The sequence below is a fragment of the Penicillium argentinense genome (genome assembly GCF_028826775.1).
Source record: "Penicillium argentinense strain IBT 30761 chromosome Unknown utg000001l_segment0_segment0, whole genome shotgun sequence".
NCBI lineage: Eukaryota > Fungi > Ascomycota > Eurotiomycetes > Eurotiales > Aspergillaceae > Penicillium > Penicillium argentinense.
In genome coordinates, this window is record NW_026622660.1 from 1,070,178 (window position 1) to 1,097,057 (window position 26,880).

The 26,880-nt window shown below is 51.8% G+C and overlaps 11 protein-coding genes across 11 annotated transcripts; 6 read left to right on the plus strand and 5 right to left on the minus strand.

Moving 5' to 3' along the window:
- Window positions 1-447: 447 nt before the first annotated feature.
- Window positions 448-3,156, plus strand: N7532_000337 (uncharacterized protein; the record flags this gene model as incomplete). The annotated part of the gene is made up of 1 exon (XM_056612841.1): window positions 448-3,156. One exon carries the CDS (start codon window positions 448-450, stop codon window positions 3,154-3,156), a length of 2,709 nt encoding a protein of 902 aa, XP_056480065.1.
- Window positions 3,157-3,278: 122 nt separating this feature from the next.
- Window positions 3,279-4,601, minus strand: N7532_000338 (uncharacterized protein; the record flags this gene model as incomplete). The annotated part of the gene is made up of 1 exon (XM_056612842.1): window positions 3,279-4,601. One exon carries the CDS (start codon window positions 4,599-4,601, stop codon window positions 3,279-3,281), a length of 1,323 nt encoding a protein of 440 aa, XP_056480066.1.
- Window positions 4,602-4,872: 271 nt separating this feature from the next.
- On the plus strand, window positions 4,873-5,742 carry N7532_000339 (nicotinate-nicotinamide nucleotide adenylyltransferase; the record flags this gene model as incomplete). The annotated part of the gene is made up of 1 exon (XM_056612843.1): window positions 4,873-5,742. The coding sequence occupies one exon, from the start codon at window positions 4,873-4,875 to the stop codon at window positions 5,740-5,742; it is 870 nt and encodes a 289-aa protein (XP_056480067.1).
- Window positions 5,743-6,090: 348 nt separating this feature from the next.
- On the minus strand, window positions 6,091-6,590 carry N7532_000340 (uncharacterized protein; the record flags this gene model as incomplete). Its single annotated transcript, XM_056612844.1, has 2 exons — window positions 6,091-6,428; window positions 6,524-6,590. 2 exons carry the CDS (start codon window positions 6,588-6,590, stop codon window positions 6,091-6,093), a joined length of 405 nt encoding a protein of 134 aa, XP_056480068.1.
- A 488-nt stretch (window positions 6,591-7,078) lies between these two features.
- Window positions 7,079-8,318, plus strand: N7532_000341 (J domain-containing protein; the record flags this gene model as incomplete). The annotated part of the gene is made up of 3 exons (XM_056612845.1): window positions 7,079-7,346; window positions 7,407-7,661; window positions 7,780-8,318. 3 exons carry the CDS (start codon window positions 7,079-7,081, stop codon window positions 8,316-8,318), a joined length of 1,062 nt encoding a protein of 353 aa, XP_056480069.1.
- A 668-nt stretch (window positions 8,319-8,986) lies between these two features.
- N7532_000342 (ubiquitin-ubiquitin ligase UFD2) lies at window positions 8,987-12,438 on the plus strand (the record flags this gene model as incomplete). Its single annotated transcript, XM_056612846.1, has 5 exons — window positions 8,987-9,016; window positions 9,103-9,776; window positions 9,831-10,041; window positions 10,096-12,139; window positions 12,194-12,438. 5 exons carry the CDS (start codon window positions 8,987-8,989, stop codon window positions 12,436-12,438), a joined length of 3,204 nt encoding a protein of 1,067 aa, XP_056480070.1.
- Window positions 12,439-12,728: 290 nt separating this feature from the next.
- On the plus strand, window positions 12,729-13,868 carry N7532_000343 (3-oxo-5-alpha-steroid 4-dehydrogenase family protein; the record flags this gene model as incomplete). The annotated part of the gene is made up of 2 exons (XM_056612847.1): window positions 12,729-12,842; window positions 12,912-13,868. The coding sequence occupies 2 exons, from the start codon at window positions 12,729-12,731 to the stop codon at window positions 13,866-13,868; spliced, it is 1,071 nt and encodes a 356-aa protein (XP_056480071.1).
- Window positions 13,869-13,929: 61 nt separating this feature from the next.
- N7532_000344 (uncharacterized protein) lies at window positions 13,930-15,242 on the minus strand (the record flags this gene model as incomplete). The annotated part of the gene is made up of 5 exons (XM_056612848.1): window positions 13,930-13,946; window positions 14,146-14,700; window positions 14,779-14,868; window positions 14,923-14,949; window positions 15,011-15,242. 5 exons carry the CDS (start codon window positions 15,240-15,242, stop codon window positions 13,930-13,932), a joined length of 921 nt encoding a protein of 306 aa, XP_056480072.1.
- A 2,696-nt stretch (window positions 15,243-17,938) lies between these two features.
- Window positions 17,939-20,607, minus strand: N7532_000345 (5-methyltetrahydropteroyltriglutamate--homocysteine S-methyltransferase; the record flags this gene model as incomplete). The annotated part of the gene is made up of 7 exons (XM_056612849.1): window positions 17,939-18,018; window positions 18,079-18,327; window positions 18,384-18,390; window positions 18,455-20,083; window positions 20,147-20,325; window positions 20,388-20,536; window positions 20,591-20,607. 7 exons carry the CDS (start codon window positions 20,605-20,607, stop codon window positions 17,939-17,941), a joined length of 2,310 nt encoding a protein of 769 aa, XP_056480073.1.
- Window positions 20,608-22,539: 1,932 nt separating this feature from the next.
- On the plus strand, window positions 22,540-24,789 carry N7532_000346 (uncharacterized protein; the record flags this gene model as incomplete). The annotated part of the gene is made up of 1 exon (XM_056612850.1): window positions 22,540-24,789. One exon carries the CDS (start codon window positions 22,540-22,542, stop codon window positions 24,787-24,789), a length of 2,250 nt encoding a protein of 749 aa, XP_056480074.1.
- A 285-nt stretch (window positions 24,790-25,074) lies between these two features.
- Window positions 25,075-26,862, minus strand: N7532_000347 (SANT/Myb-like DNA-binding domain-containing protein; the record flags this gene model as incomplete). The annotated part of the gene is made up of 2 exons (XM_056612851.1): window positions 25,075-26,708; window positions 26,763-26,862. The coding sequence occupies 2 exons, from the start codon at window positions 26,860-26,862 to the stop codon at window positions 25,075-25,077; spliced, it is 1,734 nt and encodes a 577-aa protein (XP_056480075.1).
- Window positions 26,863-26,880: the final 18 nt, after the last annotated feature.

Genomic DNA, 26,880 nt, shown 5'->3' on the forward strand with positions numbered 1-26,880 from the left:
GGAGGGAAGACCCTTCACGGTTGATGGCTTACAAAGGCAAAGTCGCGCTAGCGATGCTGACATCCCCTTTTCGTTCGAACTTGCCGGGGGCCAAAAGCCTAAATAGGAACAAGAAGAACGGCCCATATTGTCCTGGAGGGCTCGAGGCGTTGGTCGAGCCTGCGGATTGGCTAGTATGTGACCCGTAACGTCTGCAGCATGCGATGCCGGCACAGTTGGACATGTTGGGGTTATGCTTGCCGCCATAATCTTTAGTTTTGCGGCTCTAGTGCCCCTGATTAATGCATTGCCATGCTTAGAAATGCTCCGTCCCAGTTGTATGGATGAGCGATAAAATCTCTATAGCCCCCACCGGCGCCCTCGATGTAAGTTGGTCGCGTTTGGATATCTCGTATCTCTGCTTAGTCTGCTTGGTCTCCTGTAGATACTGAGCCTGATTTCGGCACAATGGGAGCTGTTCTGTCTTCCGGGAAGACCAAGGGTCAACGCGAAAGAGAGAAGTGGAGAAGACATGTCGCAAGACAATATGATGGCGGACACCACAAAACAGCAGGCATTCGGTACCGACGCCCGTATCTCGCACCGGAAAGGATTGAAGATCGCATGGCGGAGCTGGAGAAAGTTGAGGGCCAAGAGAAGAAGCTGCGATACATGAACATATACGGAGAAAACGACCACGAGAAATACCCCGACCTGGACACCTACTATAGCACAACGAAGGATATACCGCGTCGACTGGTGGTGCAAGCCACCCCCGAAGCTCAGAAAGACACCCGAGATCGTCATTGGGGTCACAGCAAGATCAATGGAAACATTCCATTCGTCGTCCGACTTGCCGAGTTTTGCCTGAACCCATTTCGATTTGAACGATATGATGGTGGATTCGTGGATGAAGATGATGAGAAGGCCGAGGAGATCCGTCGGAAGAAAATGAGCGTTGGGTGTAGAATCGTGCAGACCACGGTGCATCTCATAGCCTCGACAATTTGCACCTTGGCTTTTGCCTGGATCATCCAACTCATGTTATCTTTCCAGGTCATCACCGCGCCCTGGAATGATTCTGGTGCTGCTGACTCTTATGATTTTTATGAGAATGTGCACTGGGAATGGCCGCGACATGCTGTCAATATGTTGGACCAGTCGCCAGAGAATACGAAGCCTCAAACGACCGTCACAAAGCTTATGATTCCTCGCCGGCTCGTTGTCAAGGATGAGTCAACTGGCAAATGGGTGGTGAGGAAGACAGACAATCTTCGCGACAAACATACTGGTATGCTACAACCATACGTATTCCTGAGTTTCTCACGCGCGAACTTTCCTAAAGTTCGCGATGAGGAACTAAGACCATTCTTCTATCGCGTGGCCGAAGGTGTTTTGAAATACGAAAACGAGCTCCGTGACGCCAGGGATCCTCCAGTGGAAGCCTTTTGGGTTGATATGGACTGTGTTGCATCTGAACCTCCCACCGTTGTTCAGAATGGCGTGAAGAGAAATATCATCATCAGCCCCGACTCCGAGATGACCAAGGATATCAACTCGATTTGCGACGCGGTGCGCTGTGCAAAGCGGGTATATGTGGTCCTACCCAGTGACGACTCGGAGAGCAAGAGGACTTGGGGTCAACGGATCTGGACACTGCCAGAGGTATTGCTTGCTGCGGAGAAAACTCGATACTGCATCTCCCCATTCACAGCCACGCCGGAAGATCATGAAATGCAGATCAACAATGTGTTGTTGACCGACATGTACCACAGCTTCTGGGCGGGTCATCCGTCTCGTTATCACTTGACTGGTCATGAGGAAGACCACGAAGATGCAATCACCCACCTCGTCAATCATTATACCAACAAGACTAAGTTGAGTGAGCTTCAACTTTTCACATTCGCAATTCAGGCTCTGGCTCAGCTCACGTCTGGTTCTGGTACCAGAGGCGAAAGCACAGTGGAGCTGGCATATGCCGCGATGGGGCTGCTGGCATACCGACTCACCCCCGATATCGATGAAGATGTTTTCCAGGCCGTGGCACGACTTTCACTTGTGAACGATAGCAATCAACTCCTCGAGCGCCTGCTCTGTCTGTGGCCGGGATATGGTGATCCAGAGGAACAGCGACAACTCCAGGCCGCCGGAGGCTATAAATTGGCGAGCAGCGACAAGCTCTTGCGGAATATCGCTGACCGCGACCAGTACTCCGTTCATCTTTGGGACATCAATCCACTCTGTGATGTCGTTGGTATTGGCAACGACCCATTCACGCCCACCGTCATCACCGACCGCTGTCGTGGAATCCCAATCCGATGGAAGAAATTTCCTAGAATGCGATACGCACAGGACCTAGCCAGTTTCCGCACAACCTTATCACAGACAGTCGTGTATGTCGGCGCATGGTTCTTCCTAACCGCCCTCGGTCTCTTGTCGACGGCCGTGTCCTTCGCAATGGCCAACAACACGAGCTCCTCTCGGGATCTCAAGATCAGCGTCGGCTCCTATCTGTATGGTACGGCGATATACGTCGGGGTCGGATGGGCAATCTCCTGGTTCAGCCCGCTGGCAGTACGTCAGCTTTGCCACGGCGGATCATCTCGAGTCGCCTGCCATCTCGTTGGGTTTGAAGGGACGATGACTCTTCGAGAAATAGAGAAGGAGATATATGGTAATTATAATGCTCGTCTCTCGTATGCGGCCTCTTCGTCGATATTTTCGAAGAGCCTTCGGCATCGGAGTCTGCGGGTTGGTATTGAGCCTCGAGATGAAGACGGTGAGCCCATGGGCTCGCATTACTGGAAAGAACAGAGGACGAAGCTTAACATCCCCAAGTCGCATCGTCTGTTCACCATTGTCGATACAGGAGACATGACAGTGACGGTCATTGCTGCAGAGAGACCGCCAGTCGTGGCCTTGATTTGCGGACGGGAGGGGGGCATGGTGCGGTCTCTGCTTTGCAGTTGGCGCTTTGAGACGAATTGTCTCTACCGAGAGTGTGTGGTTCGCATGCGGTCCTCGCTCGAGGATCAGGCAACTCCCAACGACTGGTTGAAGATTAGTTTGGCCAGTCAAGGGGAGGTGAGTGAGACTCGACGGCTCTTCCAGGAAAAGGAATTCCCGCTGCCTCCGCAGTCAGTTAAAGTTCCGGCCGTTCATTCAGTCACCGCTTGAAATTCTGAACTTGTTTGATATTGCCGGCTTTGTATACCATGGAAGCCTTTTTTAATTCATTTCTTTTCACGTATCAACACATTGGAATGAGACCTGAGATCAATGCATAGACCTTGTAGCCTCTAACTTGACTCTGATTGAGCAGATACTCCCTCCGGTATATCAATATTCTCCAAGATCGTAGGATCCTTATCGAATAGTCCAGTCTCCACGTACATCTTCATAACTCCCAGCACACTCCTCTCTATGATGACGACTGATTCATCTTCGGAATCATTCGCAATCATAATCCGACAAAGGTATCGCAAAGCGCATTGCAGCGCTCTCTTGTCAGTGATTCGGGTAAGAAATGCAGGCATATATGTTGGCTGCACTGCTGGCTTGCCTCTCTGGCCATCGATATTCAAGGCATGTACCAGATCCTCCCGGTACGGGTCCTCTAGAGCATTCCAAGTTTCTTCAAACAAACGCACTTTCTCCAGAGTTGCCACATTGCCCATACACAATAAGCGCGCCACAGCGCGGTCACTCGGAGAATCGCTCACGCAAAGCAGCCGGAGGCCCTTGTTGTAAAGGAACTCGGCTCGCCGAATGAGAACGAGGTCATATGCACCTCGAAGATCAAGGCTTCCTGATATCACACCCTGGCACGCATCATAGACATTGCGATAGGAATCAAATATTGGCTGGATGAGCTTCTTGGCGCAGGTCCAGTCCATGTGGCCTGCTGCGCCAGATATGTCGAGTAGTTGCTCCATGAACCGGATGTGAAAGCTGCGTAGGTTGTCCTTCATCTGCAGGAGACTTGATAGACAGATAGGTGCATTCTCTGCTTGGGCCAGCTGACCAAAATTGAAAGTGGCGCCTAGTTTGATTGCACTCATGACATCCTCCTGGTCTGGAGATGGCAGGTTTTGAAGAGACTGAACAAGACCAATGTTACACGCCTCCAGAAGGACTGCATCGTGATTCATCTCGGAGATGTCCTCGCCAGTCAGCTTTCCGTAGTCGGAGGCAAGTTGCGGGTCTTTGCCAAGGTCATTGATGACGATTGACACGATCAGCACGTAGAGCGTATCCGAGTTGGCAACTGTTTGCGTGTAGAATTCCCGAATCCAGTCAAATGATTCCCTGGTCAGTCGAGCCTCAGGCGGCTGCGAAGCTACAAACTCGTCGTATTGTCCAAGATGAATCCAACGCAAAGCAAGAAACCCCACCAGCGTCCGATTGACCTCGTCATAGTCTTCATCGTAGATTATTCTCGAGGGTGACGACGAGGAAGGCAAACAGTATCCATTGTCGCGAATTGAATATGCCCGTTTCAGGCGGTCAATATCGATTGAGAATCCCCTGTAGATCAGGCGCAGCAGGTCTTCATGAGGAATCGCAAACAGTGCATCTGGGTCAGCGCATGCTTCTCGAAGCGTGTCAACGTGGTGCTCCATTCGAAATAATTTCAGGTCTGGGAAGTGAGTTTCTGGGTGCCTGCTGAGGGTTCAAGTGAAAGGACTGCACAGCCACATCGATGTACCGCGTGAAGCCCGATGGCATCTCAGCTCAGCCATGCAGAGACCGTAGCAGGGCGCCCCATCCCTTTTGGAGGGTCAAAGTGTGGAGAAACGAAGTGTGGCGAGGCCGAGGATCACCGCTATCTTATCGACTGTTCCATGAAGCGCGCCAGGGCGGGACAATTGGATTGTTCACACATCTCCCAGCATGGCGCCCTTCCAGACTCTGCGCACGCAGTATACATCGCTTCTCAAGCGATTTAACGCATCATCGCGAGACTTTGAGGTGCTCGCCAGCATTCCTGAGCGCTCCCCGCCAGCAAAGACGCTCTTCGTGCTGGACTCGTCTTTCAATCCTCCAACTCGCGCCCACCTCCGCATTGCCAGTTCCGCCCTACGAGATCATCTAAATCCAAGTTCTCGCCTGCTTCTTCTGCTTGCGACACAAAATGCCGATAAACCCACGAAGCCCGCCTCTTTCGAGGATCGCCTCGCCATGATGGAATTGTTTGCACACGATTTGCGCACCCACTTGGCAACCAACAGCGCGTCAGAAAGCTCTCATCTCAACAGAGACCTCCCGACTATTGATATATGTGTGACCAAAAAGCCTTTTTTCATCGACAAAGCCACCGCAATTGAGGAATCAGGTTGTTATTCCACTCCGCTGGAGCAGGTCCACCTCACCGGGTACGATACCCTGATCCGCATCTTCGACACTAAGTATTACCCGCCAGAACATACGCTGAAGCCCTTGAACTCGCTATTTTCAAAACATCGCTTGCGCGTGACAATGCGGCCAAGTGATGATTGGGGAAGTATGGAAGATCAACAGGAATTCCTCCGTGCGCTTGCACGCGGCGATCGAGAAAGCGAAGAGGGACCGCGGGAATGGGCCCAGAAGATCCAGCTCGTCGAAGGCAGGAAAGCCAATGAGCCTTCTATCAGCTCTACCCGGGCGCGAGAGGCGATACAATCTGCCATAGAGGACCTGGAGTGGCTTGTTTCAGAGAATGTGCGGCAGTACTTGCTGTCGGAGAAGCCATATAGTGCTCACAGCCCGGGCACTCGAATCTAGCCTTTGCTGAGGATGACTATAGTAACATTGGATATACCAGCCAAATATAACCCCTTCTATCTGTGATTATTGTCTATGATAGTATTTTGGGTTTCTGCGGGGGAACATTGGCCGTAGAAGATATAATGTAGAAATTTAAGTGTAGTGGCATAATCAAAGTTGATTTGTGATATTGGCAAGCTATCTCCGGGAAAAAAATATCGTACATGTGCCACCAGTATCATCCCGATCCATAGGCGCCGACATTTGCTCGATTTCATGCATCGTGAAGGCAGCTTGAATCGTTTCAAGCCGCATATTGTACACTTTTGAGATGTGGTGGTCCACCACAGCAGTTTTCCAGTCACATCACATTGAGGACTCGTCCTCCTCGCCCTCCTTCTTTCCGAGGGTGTAAGCCAGTCCACCTCCGATCATTTGAACCAGGCAGAGACCCATGGTCGCACCACGCACAACACCTCGAGTGCCGAACTTCTTCATCATCGGCTGGCGACGACGGGCCGCAAGCAGCAGATACAGACCGGACCAAGCCGCGCTGATACCGGCGCTCTCCGTCTTGAATCCCGAAAGGTTCGCATAGCTGGAGAAGAGGAGGACAGGCGGGAAGAGCATCGGGAAGAACTGGAATGGACGCGCATGCTGCGCGAATATGAGAGATGCGAGGATTGTCGGCGGGAACGAGTTTTCTGGAGATAATGAGGTTAGTATGAGGTGATGACGCACTGAAACCTGGCCGTAGGTCTTAAATGGGCATGCTTGAGCTTGACGTCTCAGTACTTACCACCCCAAGCGCGGAAGCGCTGGACCAGCGTCTGCTTGGTCTCTTCGATGGTGGAATCCTTCGCCATGGTGGAGATCGGATCGGTTTTGGGCGATACTTCCGATGTGCTTGGAATCTCTTGCGGACTAGATCAATAGAAGCAAAGGGACGCAATGTAAATATCCGCTCGATAATGCGATGCAGGTTGCACAGAACGCGCCCTTGCGGAGGTGTCGCAGGCAGATGGCAGTTGGAAGTGGAAGTGTATACCGCGCGACGGAAGTTCGGACGCTTGGCAGAAACATCTCAGACGATGCTTTTTCCTTTTGACGCCTCCCAAGTAGCCACGACCCGCGCCCGCCTTTCACTTCATCGCAACAATTTCAGTGTTTTTCCACTCTAGGCGCGCTGCCATCAGCCCTGGTTATCGCTATCAGCCTTTTTGGGGAATTGGGAACCCCCTAGTCCCCGGTCCCACGCCACCTACTCCCGCCTTTGCGCCTCTCCCTCCCCTCGTTATCTCGCCCGCAACCAAACGGTCTTACTCCGCGACACGCTTTTCCAACCTCGGTCGACATGTCATCGGCAAAGGCGTCTGGAAACGACGCGAATGGCGGCGCGCGGTCGCGCGATCATAACCAGGGCAACCAGGACCGCAAATACACACCCGAGCAGAAGGCCGCTGTGCTGCGAATCCGGAAATGCGGAGCCACCGACTTCTACGAGATCCTGGCTGTTGAGCGCTCGGCGACCGACAGTCAGATCAAGAAGGCGTACCGGAAACAGTCTTTATTGACACACCCCGATAAGAACGGTTACGATGGCGCCGATGAGGCCTTCAAGAGTGCGTGGCTGAGTCGTGGCATCTATTCGTTATTTCCTCACTAACCTCACTCTTACACAGTGGTCTCGCGCGCTTTCCAGATCCTCTCGGATGAAGATAAGAAGTCTCGCTATGATAAGTTTGGAGGAGACCCCGATAGCAGATTCAACCCTGGCCCAAGTGCCTCGAGCGGTGCCTCTCCGTTTAGTGGTTTCGGAGGTGGTGGCTTCCCGCGATCAGGAGGACGTGGTCCGGCCTTCGAAGAGGAAATATCGCCTGAAGAATTATTCAATCGCTTCTTCAATGGTGGATTTGGGGGAATGGGTGGCGGTTTTGGTACGACCTTCTCATCTGTTGAGACTTTCTTCCACTGGCAAAGATCCTGGTGGCCTTATGAAGGAGTCTTCTCCTAGTACCCTTGATGGACATTCATAGCTAATTTTGAAACTTGCAGGTGGCCCCGGTTTTGTCTTCAACATGAACGGTGGCCCCGGATTCCGAGTCCACCAATTCGGAGGTGGCATCCCACGCCGCAGACCTGCTACAAATGCCGCCGGGCAGTCACCAGCCAATATGGATGGCTGGACTCTTCTTCGTCAACTCGCCCCCCTCATTATTCTCTTCGTTCTCCCCCTCCTCTCCTCCCTTTTCACCGGCTCCTCGACTCCTTCCGGCCCGTCATACCGGTTTGACACTGCGAAGCCACCCCATACCATGGGCCGTACAACACCCAACCTCAACCTTAATTATTTCGTGAACCCAGTCGACGTGGAAGACTTTAGCGCACGCAGGTTCCGCCAACTTGATAAGCAGGTCGAGTTAGATCACGTCAAAGCCCTGCGGTTTGATTGCGAGAGCGAGGTTAACTTTCGGGAACGGAAAATTCAGGAGGCCCAAGGTTGGTTCTTCCCAGATATCGAGAAGATGAAAGAAGCCCGTGCGATGGAGCTTAAGAGCTGCCGACGGCTCGAGAACCTCCGGGGGAAGTACTGAACCCGACGACCATGTAATTGGGCTTGCCTCGGATTATTCTCTCTCTGAAGATACCGATAACACATGCGCGATGGATGGCGTATTTGGGGTTGCTTCTATTCTTCCCAAGGTCTCGACTTTTTGTACATTGTCTCTGAAATGCATGAGCCTCTCCACGGAGAGACCGTTTTGGTGCTGGCTTGTGTTCTAATACCTAGCTAACACATGAATACTACGTCGTATAATACGAAACTGCTGGTCCTTCTATTGTTTTCAAAATCCAAACCAAAAAGTTACAGCTTTATCCACAGAGTGTGGCACTGGCAGGTGCGATGGTGTGCCTGGGAATCCGCCTCGTGAACATCAAGCGGCTGCTTAGTCAAATTCCATCACTCACGACAGAAACTCGGCGATCACAACCGAACCCCGAGCAGCTTTCCCTCGCTTCTCGCCCTTCACTGCTCGCGAGCCCGTTTCATGAAGTTCGTCCCGTCGGTCGCTCCATCATCTGCATATTCGGGCCATCGACAGCGCCGCCGCGCCTTTGACGTTTGACCCGATTTACAAGGCGGATCCGGCACGAGCCTCCTTCATCCAAACGCCGCTGCGGCTTCACTATCCCCGCACCGAACAACCGAAACAACCTCCGAGTCTGCTGTAGCAGACCGTGATTCTATCTCAAATCCGCCATGTCAGACTCGCTATCAGATGCGGACAAGGTAAGATACTAACCAACCTCCCGTGCTATAGACTTATTGCCGCGTTCTCCGCAATGGCTAACGAGAAATATCACGATGTGCCACAGATCCGCAACAAGCGCCTTGCAAAGCTTTCAAACCTGAATGCTTCGCCCGCCTCGGGTGATGGCCCCTCAGATTCGCCTCCCAACTCCTCGAATCCCTCCCCCGCCTCCTCCCCTTCGTGGTTGACCCAGCAATCGTCCGAGTTTCCAAGTGCGACATCTTCCACTGCACAGACACCACAGAACCTCGAGGGAAAGCGGATAAAGATTACACCTACTGCGGCTCCGTCTAGTGCTCCAGCTGCCACACCAGAGCGTCCTCGCTCTACCGCGCCGTCGAACGGGGGGACTCCACCACCCACAAAAACCGAGACCATCGAGACCTTTGAAGACCGGACTTTGAGCGCGGTGTTTAGATTCACTCTTAAAGAGGAATCACAGAGGGATCACAATGGGAATCGTGTTTATCTCTCGGGGTTGAGAAAGGAGTTGCTGGATGAAGGTAAGGAATTGCGCATTGAAACAGCGCTCTTGGATCAGGCACTCCTGGAGGCTGCATCACAAGAGACTCAGCTCCCACTGGACTATCTGCTTCCATGCTGGAAGCGGGTGACTAAACTCCACAAGGGATTTCGTCGAGCACGGGACGACGACCCAAAGTTTCAAGTGCTCTGCGAGGCAAGGCGCCTTTGTTTGAGCTATTGCATCTTTGCTATCACTATGCCGGAGATGTTCAAGTATGATTGGATTTCATGTAAATTGGAAGATTAGGACATGCTGACGATTCTTAGTGCGGACAAGCCCGGACGATCCCCATTAGCGTCACACTTGCTGCGAGAGCCTGAGGACGAAAAAGGTATGGACTTTGAATTCATAAGCGAGGCCGTCAAAAGATTTGAAGAGGATGAAAATCTCAAACCTGCCTTCATTTCCGCGGTGGAGGAAATGAGCGTGGAGCTCTCCACAAAGGACATCAATGAAGATTACAAGCAATATGCTACGGTAGGTTACCCCTCCCGTCTAAAGTATCAAGTGGCCAATAATCTGACCATACAGGCATTGCGCAACCTCGTCCGACATCCTACCATCGCCGCCGCAATCACTGAATCGTCTATCTTCAATGCTTGTCGGGATCCAGCGCAATTTGAGAAGGCCACCTTGCTCGGCCCTTGGTTTCGCCTTTCGCCCCTCCAAGGCAGTGTCACCAAGCAATATTTCTCCAGTCCCAAGACTCGAGACCCTGCATATATTTTAACCGCACAACGATCTCTTCGCATGACACAGCAGATCCTCAGCTCCGATCTCTTGGACGTGATCAACCACATGATCCGAGCTTCCAAGGAGGCCAGAGACCGGGTTCTGGACTGGTTCGCAACTGCTCTGAACATTAACCACAAACGACGTGCGATGCAAGTTGATCCAGAAACTGTATCCTCCGATGGATTCATGTTCAACATCACAACATGTCTAGACCAGCTCTGCGAGCCATTCATGGACGCAACTTTCACGAAGATCGATCGGATCGATGCCGAGTATCTGCACCGAGACTCACGAGTCGACATGCGGGAGGAGACCAAGATCAACGCCGACCAGCATGCTTCGGACGCTTTCTATTCCAAGAAGGTAGATGGGACGTCCAATTTCATCACAGAGATCTTTTTCTTGACCGTTGCTGCTCATCATTATGGCAGTGAGTCACTTACTGAGAAATTGGAACAACTCGAGAAGGATCTCCGGCACATGGAGTCTTCTATCGCTAAGTTCGAACTCGAACGACACCGCTGGGCTGCTAACCCGGCTCAGCTGGCAATGTTTGAGCGGACCCTGAAGCGGTTTAAAGACAAATTTGATTTGGGCCTGGCCTTGAAGTACAGCTTGCAGGGCCTTCTCTTCGATGATCAATGGCAGGCTCGCTCGATGCTCTTCATGCGCTATGTCACCGTGTGGCTCTTAAGACTTGTTTCTGGCGTCAACTTCCCGAAGGAGCAGGTCACATTGCCTTTGTCGGAGCAGCAACCTGAAGTTTTCAAGTGCCTACCAGAGTATTTCCTCGATGATATTGTGAGCAACTTTAAGTTCATCATGTGGTGCATGCCGCACATTATCACAGCAACCCAAGGAGACGAGCTGGTTATTCTTTGCATTACGCTCCTGGAGAGCTCTGTCTACATCAAGAACCCTTATCTCAAGGCCGGCCTTGTCTCTATCATGTTTCGAGGTACCTGGAGCCGCTCGGGTGGTGCCCGCGGTGTCTTGGTTGATCTGCTGAACTCGATGGAGTTTGCCAACGAATACCTCCTGCATGCAATCATGAAATTCTACATTGAGGCCGAGCACACCGGAACCCATACCCAATTCTTCGACAAGTTCAATATCCGTTACGAGATTTTCCAAATCATCAAGTGCATTTGGCCGAATACTCTTTACCGAGAGAAGCTGTCCAACCAAGCGAACCAGAACCTGGACTTCTTCGTTCGGTTCGTCAACATGCTTCTCAACGACGTGACTTATGTCCTTGACGAGTCATTTGGCGCTTTTAAAACAATTCACAACACCCAGACCGAGCTCAACCGAGAGGGCAACTCGATGGACCAGGCCACCCGTCAACAACGCGAAGAGCACTTGGCCACCGCGCAGCGCAGCGCAAAGTCTTACATGCAACTGACCAACGAGACCGTGGCCATGCTCAAGCTATTCACGGAGGCACTGGCCGACTCCTTCACCATGCCCGAAATCGTTCAACGACTGGCCGACATGCTGGATTACAACCTCGATGCCATGGTCGGACCTAAGAGTTCGAACTTGCGCGTTGACAACCTTCAGGAATATGGTTTCAATCCCCGGGCATTGCTTACTGAGATCACCGATGTGTATCTCAACTTGATGGGGAAGCAGAATTTCGTTGTTGCTGTCGCCCGTGATGGGCGTTCTTATAAGCCTGCCAACTTCGAGAAAGCAGCCGATATCATGCGCAAATGGTCCCTGAAGTCCCCCGAGGAGCTGCGCCGTTGGTCGTCTTTGCAGAAAAAGGTCATGGACGCCAAGGCAGAGGATGAGCAAGCAGAGGAGGATCTGGGTGAGATCCCGGACGAGTATTTAGGTATGTTGGCATCTACTCTCCCTATAGCTGTGGCTTTACTAATAATTTCTGTAGATCCTCTCATGTTCACTCTCATGGAAGACCCCGTCATCCTGCCCAACTCTCGGATGTCTATCGACCGCTCGACCATCCGTTCGCACTTACTCAGTGACCCGCACGACCCTTTCAACCGTGTCCCGTTGAAGATGGAGGATGTGATCCCCAACACGGAGCTCAAGGCCCAGATCGAAGCATTCGTCAGCGAGCGTACAAGCAAGAAGGGCACCCCCGCAGACGCAATGGACACGGCAGCAGACTAAGCAGCAGACTAGGATCTAAGACGATGAGTGACAACAAGCATTCCGGCATTCACCATTCAAGTACAGTAGACGTTATTAGCTGCAGGAGGCGCCGGGGTTGTGGTTAGTTAGTTCCTGCAGAATCCCAGCTGCAACTGCCGAAATGTAGCTAAGGAAGCTTATCATGACCGCTTTCCAGATCGGGTCACGTTACATCACCAGACCCGCGATCAATCGATTCCACGTTAAACAAAGCTCCTCTCCTCCGTATTCTTGCCCCTTGACACACTTCTCCTCTGTTCAAATTCACCATGGGAACTGCCCTCTCAACGGCCTGGGCCTCTGTGCCCGCCGCGGCAGAGTTTTTGCCCTTCTCTCCACCAGCCTACAATACCGCCTTGACGATCTTCCAGTACTTCCCACTGGTAAGTAAATAGACTTGAGTCATGAAGTCCTGAAATACACCGAAACCCCCCGCTAACATCACTACACAGGTCTCAATCATCCAATGGATGGTCTCTTGGCACCCAGCTGGCAAGGGTTCCATGCAAAATTCCATCTTCAACATGCCCGGCCGCATAGCGTGGTTCCTGATGGAAATTGCCGGACCCCTAAACCTGATCTACAACCTCGGCATCTCGCCACGCTCAGTATTCGAGCTGCCAGCAGCTAACCAGCTCGTCACGGCACTGTACTGCATCCACTATGTCAACCGAGCCATCATCTCGCCCTTCTTCTCGGCTCCGAGCATGTCGCCCATGCATCTGTTTGTCGTGTCCAGTGCTGTTCTATTCAACTGGTTCAACTCGTCCTGTCTGGTAGGCTGGATCCTTGGCTATGAGATCCCCGTCCCCGGGTTCGTGACCAACGGCGTCGAGTCCCTTCGGTCCTCCTCTTCTCCGCTCCTTGCTGCGCTGCCCGTCGTCGGAACTGCACTGTTTTCTATTGGAATGATCGGTAACATCTACTCCGAGACATCTCTCTTCCGCATGAGAGTGTCCGAGGCCGAGAAGCGCTCTGCAAAGAAGTCGGACACCAAGACATCCCCTAACAATGGACGCAACAAATACCACAAAGTCTACGTGATTCCTCCCGCAACTGGCGTCTTCCGCTCTATCTTGTACCCGCACTACGTCTTTGAGTGGCTCGAGTGGACAGGATTCGCTATTGCTGGTCTTGCTGTCTACCCCCTTTCCGCTACCTCCAAGATTGCTAGTACGGCTGCCACCGTTGCTCCCCCGCTTAATCTAGCACCTTGGTTGGTGCCGTTTGCCTCTGTGACGGATCGCCTCGGACTCCCGCTGCCGCTGCCGGCTGTCTTGTTTGTGGTCAATGCCATGGCGAACATGCTGCCTCATGCGCGCTGGGGTCGCAAGTGGTATGTTGAGAAATTTGGAGAGAAGGACGTTGCTGAAAGAGGAGCTGTTGTGCCGTGGTGCTCTTGGATGTGAGAAGGTGCCTCGGCACTTCATAGCATCAAAAAACCTAAGCCCGGTGTTCCAGGTCGGCGATCTATTGCATAGCGAACTCTTTCATAACATTTAGTAATAATCGCTCGAGGAAGAAGAGTCGGGTAAATTCATTATAACGATTTTATAGAGTCTAGTGAGTCGGCTCATGGCCGACAGTAATTAGAGACACATCATATTATCAAAGAGCAAGGAACCATATGGCAGTAACAGCGAGAGCAGCACAAACGCCCAAGTTGCCTCCAATATGCGTGCGTACCAGCCTCGCTCTTCTTCGCTCCAGGGACACCATCCTTGCCTGACTTAATCTCGACAATATCATCGGCAGTGACATTTCCATTCCGCAGCGCCAGCGAAACCTCATCATTCTCAAGATCAAACACAGCATAGATCAGGCTCATAGAGTTAGAGCCCAAAATGATGCTCCCCTCGTCTTGAAGATGCAGATTCTCACAGATTGTGAAATAACAAAGATCGTCACTATACCCATAGCTTCCCGCAGAGTGTCTGTTCCCACTGATAAAATTCTCAATCCAGAACTGGTAGACCAAGTCTCCGAACTTAAACTCGATCATCGTGTTGGTCTCAATAACGGAGCTGCAAGAGAAATTGACTTGGCCGATCTCATCTGGCACTCTGGTGGCACCAATTTTGGCATTCAGTGCTTGCGCGACGGACTTGGGGACGTAGGTCATTCCGACCTCGGTGTCGAACACGACGTCGAGGGGGAAGCTGGTTGCGTCTTGGGCGGTTTCGTTGATCAATATTTCGTCTATGTTGATGCGGAGGGCCTTGGTGAGGCCCGAGCCATTCACTATTGGAAATGTGTAGAGAGGTTACTCGTACTTGGCTTTGTTGACGCCGCCGAACAGAATGCCCTCCTCCCAGAAACTGAAGGCTGGGGAGTTGATGGCGCCTGAGTCGGCCAGCGCTTGGGTGAGGGAGGTGGAAGATGTATTTCCGTATCCCAGGCTCAGGGTGTCTATTGCAGGATTGTGTTAGTAATAGCACGGTGGTAAGCTGGGGCTTGACTTACTGGTTGTGAGGGAGTCGGAGGCTACTCCTAGCCTCATTTCATCAATCATGGCACCCCCCAGTGGTCAGAGTGTCAGTCACGAAGTCACCAGTGATGTTCACACCGGAATCATTATACTTGAAGTTGGTGTCGTCGGAATCTTGGGAGTCAAATTCAACATCAACAGTCTCCGACCGCTTCAAAAGGCGGCTCGGACTCGGCGCCTTCCCACGAACGACAGGAACTGCAAGAACGGCAGGAGAGTCCCTCTTATCCAACGCCAAGGCGTTGGTCAAGGCCGCACCAGCCAAGCCAAGCAGCCAAACCGACCCACTGCGCATGTTGATCGGCGTTGAGGGTGGAAAATAAGATCAGATAAAGCCTTAGGGCTGATGAACACGAACAAGATTCAAATCTCGTACTCGGGCAGATTGGGCCCTTAAAAGGATCTTTTCGAGACCGGGAGGCAAACTACAGAGACCCAAAACTGCCCAGCGACGGCGACGGAGACCCTCACTAAGATAGCTAGCAGCGACCAAATTTCCCTCTAGAGAGCCCCCTAAAACTGGCCTTGCCTTCGTTGGTGTGTTCGAGCCTCATATTCGCCCGCTGTGACTGGTCTGCCGGTCCGTTTTGAACCCTGCCAAGACGCTCTAATCGGGGGCTATTTTGCACATTTTTCTTGCTAGCCGAACGCTCCCAGACGAAGGAGTAACTACCTGATTTACAGAGGAAAGCCGGGCTAGGGAAAATGACTTTCTCAGATATTCAGGATATATTTCCTACAGTAGTATGCCTGGGGGTCATGATAATCGAAGTCGGAGTTTCGGCCCCATGTTCACTTAAGACCAACCGTAGCGGAAATTCAATGTCTCAAAACAAGAATTTATTCCCCTCCGGTGCATGTTAATCTTGATCAAATTGTGCCCTTATTCTACCTCGGCCCAATTCCAACCTGCACAGGTATAAAAAACAGTTGATCAGCAGAGAGATTAGATCCCATTCAGCTACCCTATTCATGGCTTATGAATTTATCAGGTGAAACGATCGAGCATACAGTCCCACACGGGGCAATAAGCCTCTCAGTCTTTGAAATGCAGAACGAGAATTCGCCCATCTTTGAATATATTCAGAGCGATCCAATGGAAGTTCTCTCGTATCTGATAGTCTGAGCTCTTTCCACCTTCACGCATTAGTGTGCAATCCTGATCATTCCAGGAGCGTTATATGATATTCAACTCAAGGTTCTTCCATTCGACATACCAGGGGCTTAGGTGCCTCCACCCCCTAACGGACCCCCTGCCTGCTGGGTCTGCCTAAACAACTTGCGGAGTGAAGCGAGAGCACTATTCTATCCTAACCATGAATTTGACTTTTGTCTAGATAAATTGTCTGAGAGACTGTTTGAGAGATTGTCAGGAGATATTGGCTAGAGAGACTAGAGTAAGTGTTGTAAGGATAGTTCCTGCGACCTGAGGTATGAAGGACTCGAACCGGGTTGCCGCTGTAGAGTGCTTCGCTTTGTTCCGCAATGAGAGGATAGAAAAGATATAGCAGACTTTTAATCTAGTTCCTTTACTGTTCAATACACCATGCAATAGGGCCGACTTGTTGTAATTCTCTGTTCATATGTCGAGGCACTATGACTAGCCGCGGTCAACCCCGAAAAGAGGTCGCGGGGAACCCCTCCGGTCTCACTACACCAACACATCTTAGTGTGTTTTAGATATGCATATTCCTGTTACTAGCCTGGGCGCTTATACTCCCAGTAGCTATAGGCCAAGGACCATCCATCTTATGTAGACATTAGTACATAGTATTCGCGAAAAAATCAAGGCATGTGACAAATCTCCTTGCAGGAGTCTATCAGGAATTCTCCGTGCCTAACTACTAGAGGATCGGCTGGAATACCGATCAGACATTGGAATGTATACTAGAAAACCTACCCAAATATTCTATGAGTATCGCAGAAATTTTCTGAGAAGTTGTAGTCGGTACATAGTTGTCACTGAAACGACATATAAAGTATGAATGCAGGTAGCGCGACTTGACATTTGACCCAAAGCCCTTTGCGGATCGTCGAAGGCGAGTATTACTATCGGGCTGCTACTAGTTGTCTAGACCCCCAGTCAAGCTAGGAACAGCGTGTTTGCTCCTACCGTGTTCATGATATGGCCCCTAGCTTGCATTTCATGTGCGGGAAGCAATTGCGTCCAATCACTCCAGGGCTCTCAAGCAACGTAGATAGCGTCTGGTCAAGACCCATCTAGACCACCAGATATAGTAGCGCTGTGGCCAGTCAGTGGTGCTACATCTCATTTATTTCAGAGGCTGTCAGGGATATGAATAGTTCTTGCCCTGTCAATCAATTCTCGCTAGGGCATCCCGTGGCCCAGTCTCGACAGTACGTAAGGAATCTTAAACACCCCTGTGCCTAGTAGGATATTTAAATCCTTTCCAAAAACTCGTAAAGTTCGTGTCCAGGTCATGAAAATCCTGGCCTGGCATTTTGTTACATACTCAGGGTGACAAACACTGCTTTGTCCTGAATCTCATTTTCAATCGCCTACACAAATCTAGCTCCTACACCAAACTTGTTCGCAAGCTCTAATGTCTTGCTATGTATTACTTTCGGAAACAAACACCCTACAAATGAAAGTATAAAAGGAAGAAATTAGGCATAGAAAAAGTTATATTCACAGCTGATTCTACACGATAAAAGTATTCTGCCTCTAGGTCCATCACCGGGTGATCCGCAGCGAGGACGAGAGACAATCAAATTGTTGAAATAGTCGGCACCTAATAGGCGGCACCCATGTTGAAATCGTCAGTCATGTTGAAACTCCGTAAACCCGCTTTTGGTGCCCTCTAATCCACAAAACCCATTTGAAACCCATATGTTGAACTTTTGGTATCATCTTCGTAATCATCGTAAAACAAAACTCCCCGTGCCAGAGGCGGCAGGTTGAGAATGCCGCCTCATTCAATTAACACATTATAGGAAGTGAAACAAAGGAAAATGGGAAGTTGCACAGATTTACTGGGCATACTTCTGGCGGAAGAACTTAGCAGCGTTGACCATGGAGGTCAGCTGGGCCTTGACCTGCTCGGTGGTACCTAGAAATAAGGTTAGCGTGAAAAAATCAAGACAAAGGGGTTCGGTTAGGGGGTATTTACGGGTCTTCAATCCGCAGTCAGGGTTAACCCAGAGCTGCTCAGGCTTAAGGTGCTCAAGCATCTGCTCAATGCGCTCCTTGATCTCCTCCTCAGAGGGAACACGGGGAGAGTGGATGTCGTAGACACCAGGGCCGATGTGGCGGGGGTACTCCTCGTTCGTGAAGACCTGGAGCAGCTTGGCGTCGGACTTGCTGTTCTCGATAGACAGAACATCGGCGTCAAGCGCAGCAATAGCGTGGAAGAAGTCCTCTGCAGAAAAAGATCAGTATTTGAGCTTGAAATCAAAGAATACGGGGGGAACGAACGGAATTCCTGCAGAAAAAAAGTCAGTATTTGAGCTTGGAATCAAAGGAAAGGGGTACAGGGGAAAACTAACGGAATAGCAGAAGTGCGAATGGACCTGAGTGCCATCTTGCACACCAGCGGTAGAAAGCTTGAAGGCGTTAACGGCCCACTTGATGTAGGCATCACGGGCAGATCCGGTGCGCAGAGGAAGACCCTCACGCAGAGCAGGCTCATCGACTTGAATGACCTTCACACCAGCAGTCTCCAGGTCAACGACCTCATCACGGAGGGCCAGAGCAAGCTGCTGAGCCTGCACACTCTGGTGAACATCGTCACGGGGGAAGGACCACCGAAGGCAAGTGATGGGACCAGTGAGCATGCCCTTCATGGGCTTCTTGGAGATGGAGACAGCGTACTTGGACTCCTTGACGGTCATAGGGGCGGGACGAGAGATGTCACCGACGATGATGGGGGGACGGACGCAGCGGGAACCGTAGCTCTGAACCCAGGCGTGGGTGGTGAAGACATAACCATCCAGGCGCTCACCGAAGTACTGAACCATGTCGTTACGCTCGGGCTCTCCGTGCACCAGGACATCCAGGTCGAGTTCCTCCTGGAGCTTGACAACCTCCTGGATCTCGTTCTCAATGAACTTCTCGTACTCCTCGGCAGTGATCTCACCCTTGGTGAACTTGTTGCGCTGGACACGGATCTGCTGGGTCTGGGGGAAAGATCCGATGGTGGTGGTAGGGAACAGAGGCAGCTTGATGGACTTGGTCTGCTCGGCAATACGGGTAGTGAAAGGAGACTGGCGGTTGTGCATGGCCTCGGTGACGCCTTCCTGGCGAGCCTTGACCTTGGGGTCATTGGTACGCTTGGAAGTGGCACGGGACTGGACGGACTTGGCGTTGGCCTCGAGCTCAGCAGCAACAGAGGCGGGTCCGTTGTTGATAGCCTTGGCGATGACAGCGACCTCCTTGGCCTTCTCAACAGCAAAGCTGAACCAGTCGCGGACCTCGGGGTCCAGTTTCTTCTCGCTCTCCAGCGTGTGGGGAACGTGGAGCAGGGAAGAGGAAGTAGCGACAACAACACGGTCCTTGCCGAGCTTCTGAATAGCGGCCTCGACCTTGTCGATGGCGGCCTTGAAGTTGGTCTTCCAGATGTTACGACCGTCAACAACACCAGCAGACAGAACTTGCTTGGGGCCGAGCTTCTCGATGACCTGGTTAAGCTGCTCAGGGTTGCGGACCAGGTCAATGTGAACGGCGTGGACCTTCTGCAGGTGCTGCAGAACCTCAATGTTATGCACGATGTCACCGAAGTAGGTGGCGACGGTGATCTTGAGATCGGATTTGCCAACAATCTCGTAGGCTGCCTTGAAGGCATCCTTCACATTCTGGGGGAGATCATAGACGAGGATGGGCTCATCAATCTGAACATCGGTGGCACCAGCAGCCTTCAGCTGATCCAAGAGCTCCTTGTAGACATTGGCAAGCTTCTCAACAAGCGACACGCGCTCAAAGCTCTCTCCGTGGGCGTTCTTAGCGAGGTGGAGGAAGGAAACGGGACCCAGAAGCACCGGTCGGGTGGTGATACCGAGGGCCTTGGCCTCGTTGAACTCGGCAACTGGCTTAGGGGCCTGGGACAGCTTGAACTCCTGGTCCTTCTTCAGGACGGGCTTGACGTAGTGGTAGTTGCTGTCAAACCACTTGACCATTTCCTGTACATCGTCTCAATTAGTATTCAGGGGACCCATACATGTCAAGACTTGAGAAGCACAAACCAGAGCAGGAACATCAACACCGTTCTTCTGGTGACCACGACCCATAGCGAAGAATTCATCCAGGGGGTGGAGCTTGGGCTCGGTAGTGCTGTAGAGCTCGGGGACGGTTCCGAACAACTGGTGGTGGTCAAGGACCTGGTCGTAGAACGAGAAGTCGTTGCTGGGAATGATATCGACACCTTTTGTATGGTTAGCGAAATTGATGTATTCATCAATGTGCACCTAGTGGGTGGAAGCTTACCAGCAGCTTGCTGGATCTGCCAGTGCTCCTTACGGAGACGGACACCCTCCTCGAGCAGCTGCTCGCGGGTGATCTTGTCAGCCCAATAAGCTTCCGTGGCCTTCTTCAGGTCACGGAGCTTACCCATACGGGGGAAACCCAGAACGGAGCTGGAGAAAAGTCAGCGAGGGTCGAAAAGAGGGGTATATCGATGATGAACATACGATGGAACCTGAGCCATTCTGACGGATGTGTGAATAAAGGAGAAGGAAGGGATAAGGCGGGATTTCAGCAAAGGTCTAATGATTGAAAATAACCCGTGCCTCGTGCTTAGGGAAGAAAGAAAGAAGAGAAAGAAGGGGGGAGAAGAGCGAGAAGAAAAATGGAGGGGGAAGAAGCGGGCCTAACCCCAACGGGATGGAGGGGCAGCGGGTAATCTGACCGTACGAGACCGGGGACGAGTTGCATGCCCCGAAATTGGGGCGGGCGCTAGACGGGGGCCAGGTCGAATCCGCGGGAAATGGCGGTATGGCCGGTGTAACAGTACCCCCCACCATTGTGACGCCGATCACGGAGTCGGATCACGCCATTTGGACACGAGGCGATAAGGCGATAAGGGTCTACAATTGAATGTCAAGGTCCTACTAATAGCTAGAAGTTGCATTGTGCCTTCTGTGAATGTGAAGCAACGTCTCAATAGTCACCAGCGAATCAAGGCGGTCCTGCCAGGACACTCACGTCAGCTCGGCTGGGGATGACAAACGACCCCGTACCAGCCTGCATGCGCAAATGCAGCCGCCTGTGTCCGGTGAGTCCACTCTCGGGTTCCGAACCAGTTACCTATGGTAGCGATGCACGCCGATCCTACCCATTGAGGGCGATAAATGGTCCTGCTGGAAGAGGGGAGCGCATGAGAGGACGGTCAGACTGCAATTGAAGCGTTAGTCGGAGCCATGGCCATGCAGCAGGACTGCCATCTTCCCAGTACCAGATCTCAGAACAAGCTGTTGAGAGTTGTCAAAATAAACTTTGAAAATTTCACCGAGTGGGTTAAAAGTCAACACGGCAACAGCGATCATTACTGCACCATATTTTGAGTCGAATTTCTGCTACAAAAATCAAAACACACGCATGTCCCCTAACCCGCCATCGTATATACAATCGAATTTCGCTCCCCTAGCACTAGTAATAAGCCAGTAATGAACAGCTAGGTTCCTTCATCCAATTGCACCCTTCCAATGGCCCAATACGATCAGCGCAAAGCTATAGCTACTAATATTATACTATGATGTATCTGTACATGACGCCAGTACTGATAAACAGCTGGGATCTTTCTATCCAATCACATCTTCTCAATGTCCCAATATCATCAGTACTACTAACATAGTTACTAGAATATAGTGACGTATTGTTGTATGTCAGCTTTATGCCTCCTCGACAACAGTTCAAGCGCACAGGGAGATGCCCTTTAAAAGATCTCTCGTAAAACAATGATTCTTGGAATACAGGGACGGATTTAATAGGCATAGCTATAAGCTGAAAATATCCGGTTAAACTCAAGTTAACTTGCTCCAAACTGCTCCAAACTTCTCGAGCGCCTCGACTGATCATATTCTACCTCCCAACTTTGCGCGAGAATAAACGAAAAGTTGGAATCCTATTTACGGTAGTAAAACAGCCCGTTTTCAGCCTCTTGGTGTTTTGTTCCCCGAGTCAACAGTCCTTGAAATGAGGGTACCCCTACATTAGGCACCGATGTAGCAAATTGTCGTGTTGCTGTGGAGTATCCAAGTGAGGAAGGTGCGTCTTCTGGCGGTTGCCTTCTGGCGGCAACAGTTGACAAAAGACTCCCTCCCGCGTCGAGAACTTCTTTTCATCTCCATCTCTCGTCAAGACTCTTCCCCCTCCGTATGAAATGACTTTCCTTGTATGTCCGCGTTTGCGCAAAGGACGTCCGTCATCGCCGTCGGACGTCGCCCGGACTTACCGCGATAGTCAGTTTACGGATGAGCGAACAGAGCAGAACCAAGGTCAAGGTATGTGCGATTTCACGGTGATCTCCACATGCGGTTTATTTATCGCAGCATTCTAACCATAAGCTTCAACAGTCCTCTCGAGCGATCCCAACCATGATGTTCCCCCCGGCGAAAAACAATCCGAGCGTTTCTCTCATATGCTTCGACGTCGCTTCTCTCGAGAGTCAAAGGCATCGGGCGAGCATCGAGACCCTACAAGATTCGGTTTTCCTTTCAACATCAAGTCAATCAAACCCGCATCGAAAATCGGATCCAAACCTGATCCAGACCTCACGATGCTAGGCGATCTCGGGAGCAGTTTGATGAGCGAACGGGGGTATGACAGCGATGCACAATTCGTGATGACTCCCCCGCGCAATGGTCCACTGGCCAGACCCAGGGCGGCAAGACCCTTGCGCAGAATGGAGTTGAGTGATCTGATCGAACAAAGTCACGAACGTATCGAGTTGGAGCATCAGTGGGCGATTGCCAATGGCCGCAACAATTCCGAATCCCACCAGTCGGCCTCTGCGATGCAACCTACGACTCCTTCTCCTTCCAGTGTAAAATCATCTCACGGCCCTGTTCGCACACTCCGTATCGTTTCACAATCACCCAACCAGCACCGTGCTCCTCTCGAAGCCCGATTCAATCTGAGAAACTACGATATGAAGATGAAGTCCGCAAAATCGCTTCCGAATTTGAACGTTACGAACCAACAGTCTACTCCTCCATCTCATCCTCTTTCTGGCTCTGTCACACTTCCGCAGTTGGTCGACAAGTCGACCTTGGTGGACGACTGGAGCTGGCCGACTTTGCCGAATACCAGCAACCCACCCTATGGAAAGGAATCCTCCGACACACCGTCAGATCAATCTCCGGATCTTATGGTCAAGAAGAATCGGCAGCCCTCCCACTCGGCCAGAACTTTCACTGATCCTCGATCGATCCATTTTGATGAATTGGGTATCTCACGTCAGCTTGCTTCGCAGACCACAGCTTCTGGTTCCATGTCCTGCAATCCGTCAATGACAGGCCTAATTCACCCGAACGAGCATGGTTTCTACGTGATCTCTCCGTCCCAGGACAATTCGAAATACTCTCCAAAGTCTGGGGTTTCACTGGGCTCTGGAAATGACTCGCCAAGTCCAGATTTCCGGCAGCGAGAGTTGTCGTCGCTCTCACCTCCGTCGGGCTCGGCTTCACCCCACGTATCTTATCGGTTGTTTCCCCCAACCGTTGCAAGTAAGCCTGCTGCGCGCAGTTCTAATTTTCAGGAGGACAAGACCAATCAGAGTGGCCCGGATGAAACCGGTCTCTTCCAAGCAAGCTGCGGCTTGCGCAGCAAATTCAAAGAGCATTGTGAGAGTGACGAATCAGAGCCGGCCCAGAGTCAATCTGCGCCTGCCAACGCTAATGAAATATGTTCACCTCGCAGAGTCAGCATCGGCTGGATGTCCGGAGGTCGGAGATTCGGTTATGGCTACAACCCAGTGCCCAACGACGAAGAAAAGCAATCCCAGCTTGAAGGGGATGATCGCCCATGCCGCAATCCCGGACTCTTTTCGAAGGCAGAAGGTGCGCCTGGTAATTCAAGTACGAAGGCATCAAGTGAAGTCAACCCCGAGCATCAAAAGAACTTTGCAGAGTCTACGGAAAAGCCGATTCAACGACCGGGTCAAGAGATAGCTGACAACGACCCAACCTTTAAGAACAACAGCCCCGCGTCAGTCTCGAAATGCCCGTTGCCTCGATCTGCGAGCGACTTCCCTGCGCCTCCCTATCTACGAGCAATTCTTGGAGGTGTCTCTAACCGGTCTCAAGTCCATGAAACTCGTTCCTCCGGAGACCAGGGAGCCAGAAGCCTTCGCACCCCAGAACTTCCTCCTACGACCCAGACCGAACACTGCGAAGTTCCGCAGAGCTCTGAGTACACTAAACGAGCTAGTGGCGCTTTTGCTAATCGATGGTCTCGAATCCGGTCCGCAAGCCGGCTGTCTCAGACCCCAACAAAAAGTTTTGTACGTTCTGGCGATAATGCAGATGATGAAGGTCCGGAATACTTTGACCTAGACGATCAGGAAAACGCTCAAGATCAAACTCCCACGCTACAGCATAGCAACTCCAGAGGCGCCAGATGGACTCGCCGATTCTCTCGACGTAAGGAAAGCAGACGCCTGTCAAACAAACACCAGCAAGATGTCTCGCAGGCCTCTTCTAACTCTTATCAAGACTGTGAGTCAGAAGTTCTCGGGCATTCCACCTCTACCAAAAGCAACGGGCCCGAAGAAGCAGTAAGCACAGACCAGGATTGTCTCGAGATGCCCGGATCGTTCGATGGAAGTCACTGGGCGAGCCGAAAGAGCCGAATGTTGTGGGATGCCTGCACGGAGGGCCTTCGGCGTTAGGAAAATACCAACTTCAAGTCAGGAACAAGCTGAGTACACGAACTTTACGGAACTTTCTCGTTTTCGGAGTTGTATCTTACAGGAAACTACTATCATTAACCCAGTGTGCAGTGTGCAGTGCAGATGATCAGAAGAATGAATTCCAGATACAACTCCCAACAGAATGTCATTAATCGTACAGAGGTATCGAAGATCCCAGCGCCGTAAGTATTGCTATGGTACAGTTGCAGAAGAAAGATGATATGACAGGTGCGACCCTAAGGGAGTTCAACCTCCATCAACCATTCACCTGCGCTGCCGCTTATTACTCTTGTCACTAACACCACTGAGCACACTAGCCGACCTCTTATGATTCGCATCATCCTTCGCAGGAGTCTGCGTAGCATTCTGTCCATCCCCTTGTTTCTCTCCATCCCCATTCTCAGGCGCAGCAGACCCTTCAGCCGTAGGAACCAAAACACCAGCACCCTCCTCCGTCTCAGTCTTGACCTGGCGATTCTCGTGATCCTTCACAGGAGTCTCACCAGCAGCCTCACGCGCCTTGCGTTCGCGCTCCGCCTTGGAAGCCTCGAGGACCCGGATCTCGCTCTCGACCTTTTCAGCAACCTTCCGTGCTTCAAGAAGCATGTTGACGGATTGGATAAGTTTCTCGAACTCCTTGCAGACCTTCTCTGTAGGCATGAAAAGTCGGACAGGAATCTCGAGCTCGGCGAGGGCGCTGGCCAGCTTTTGCGTTTGCACGTTTGATTTGGCCTGTGTGAGTTTCTGCGCACGGTCGCTGCGGAATTGCACGCCTGCTGTGACACGTTCGTGGTGTTGTACACCGTAACGGGTTTCTTCGGCCGCTGTAAGTTGGCGGACCATTGGCTGGGGCTGCGCGGCGGCGCCCTTCTTGTTGCTTGTGGTTGCGGCTGTGGTTGCGGTGGGTGTCTCGCCGCGGCCATTGAGAGGTCCTTGTTGTGTGGGTGTTTGGCCTGCAGGGCTGGCGACTGCGCCATCGGGACCAAGAATTGAGCGGCGCTTTTTGCTCTTGTCTGCTTGGAGGAGAGTTTGCAGGAGTTGTGATAGACCCTGGCTGGATTGGTACATGGCGGTATTGCCTACACTGATGGGCACCTCGAGGCGGGAGTAGAGTTCCCGGCGCTCGGTGATGAAGCTCTGCTCATTACTCGTGATGCGCTTGAGTTCTTCCAAGAGCATAGCCTCCTCGCGGACTTCGTCGGCTGTGCGGTTGAGTTGCAATGCAGCGAGTTCCTTGCGGTCTCGTTCACGGTTCGGGTCAAACTTGAGCATTTTCTCGTGTAGTTCGAATTCGGCTTCGGACATTTCGGAGGGCGGGTGCTCGATTGCTAGCATTGTCGCAGCGACAAAGTAGTAGCGCGCCTTCATCTGTTCCATCGTTCGGACCTGCTTGGCCGGGACTACGGCGTTGGCTTCGGGCTCGGAGTCCATTTTTGGTTGGTAGTTGTAACGGTCGGCGATAATCACCCAGCGCAGGTCGTACTCCGTAACCAAATCCATCAAGTAATCCGTCTCCTCGCGCGTCCACTCGTTATTGCGAAGAAGTCGGTTGTATTCGTCGTCCGTATATCGGCGCGGCACCTGTGCCTTGACGTTGTATTTGGCAAACGCATATTCTTGTTCCAGCGGCTTCGGTTCCTCCTTGCCCTCTTCCTTCGGCTCATCCACGTCCATCTGCGTTCCTTCGGGGGCAGGCTGGCGTGCGGACTCATGCTTCCTCTGCCAATGGTTCAAGACCAGACCGTCCGATCGGGCTCCGTTGGTGAAAGGCGACATACGCCATGGTCGCACGCGTAGTTTATTCAACAGCTTCGGGCGCCCCTTGTATTTGTTCTCATTGATCGCAATCGGCGGCGCTCGCTCTCCCAGCAACGCGAACAGTTCACGAGTGATACCCTCTGGCACAAAAGTCAGCTAATGGTTCAAATAAACACAAGTCCACATCAACGAACCCGGTCGCTTTTCAACAACTTTCTGCTTCTTATGCGGTCTCGGCTGGCTGCCCTCAGCGGGCAGATCCAGCATGTCGCGAACATCGGCAGCGGCCGCCATCGCTCAAACGGCGTCGAG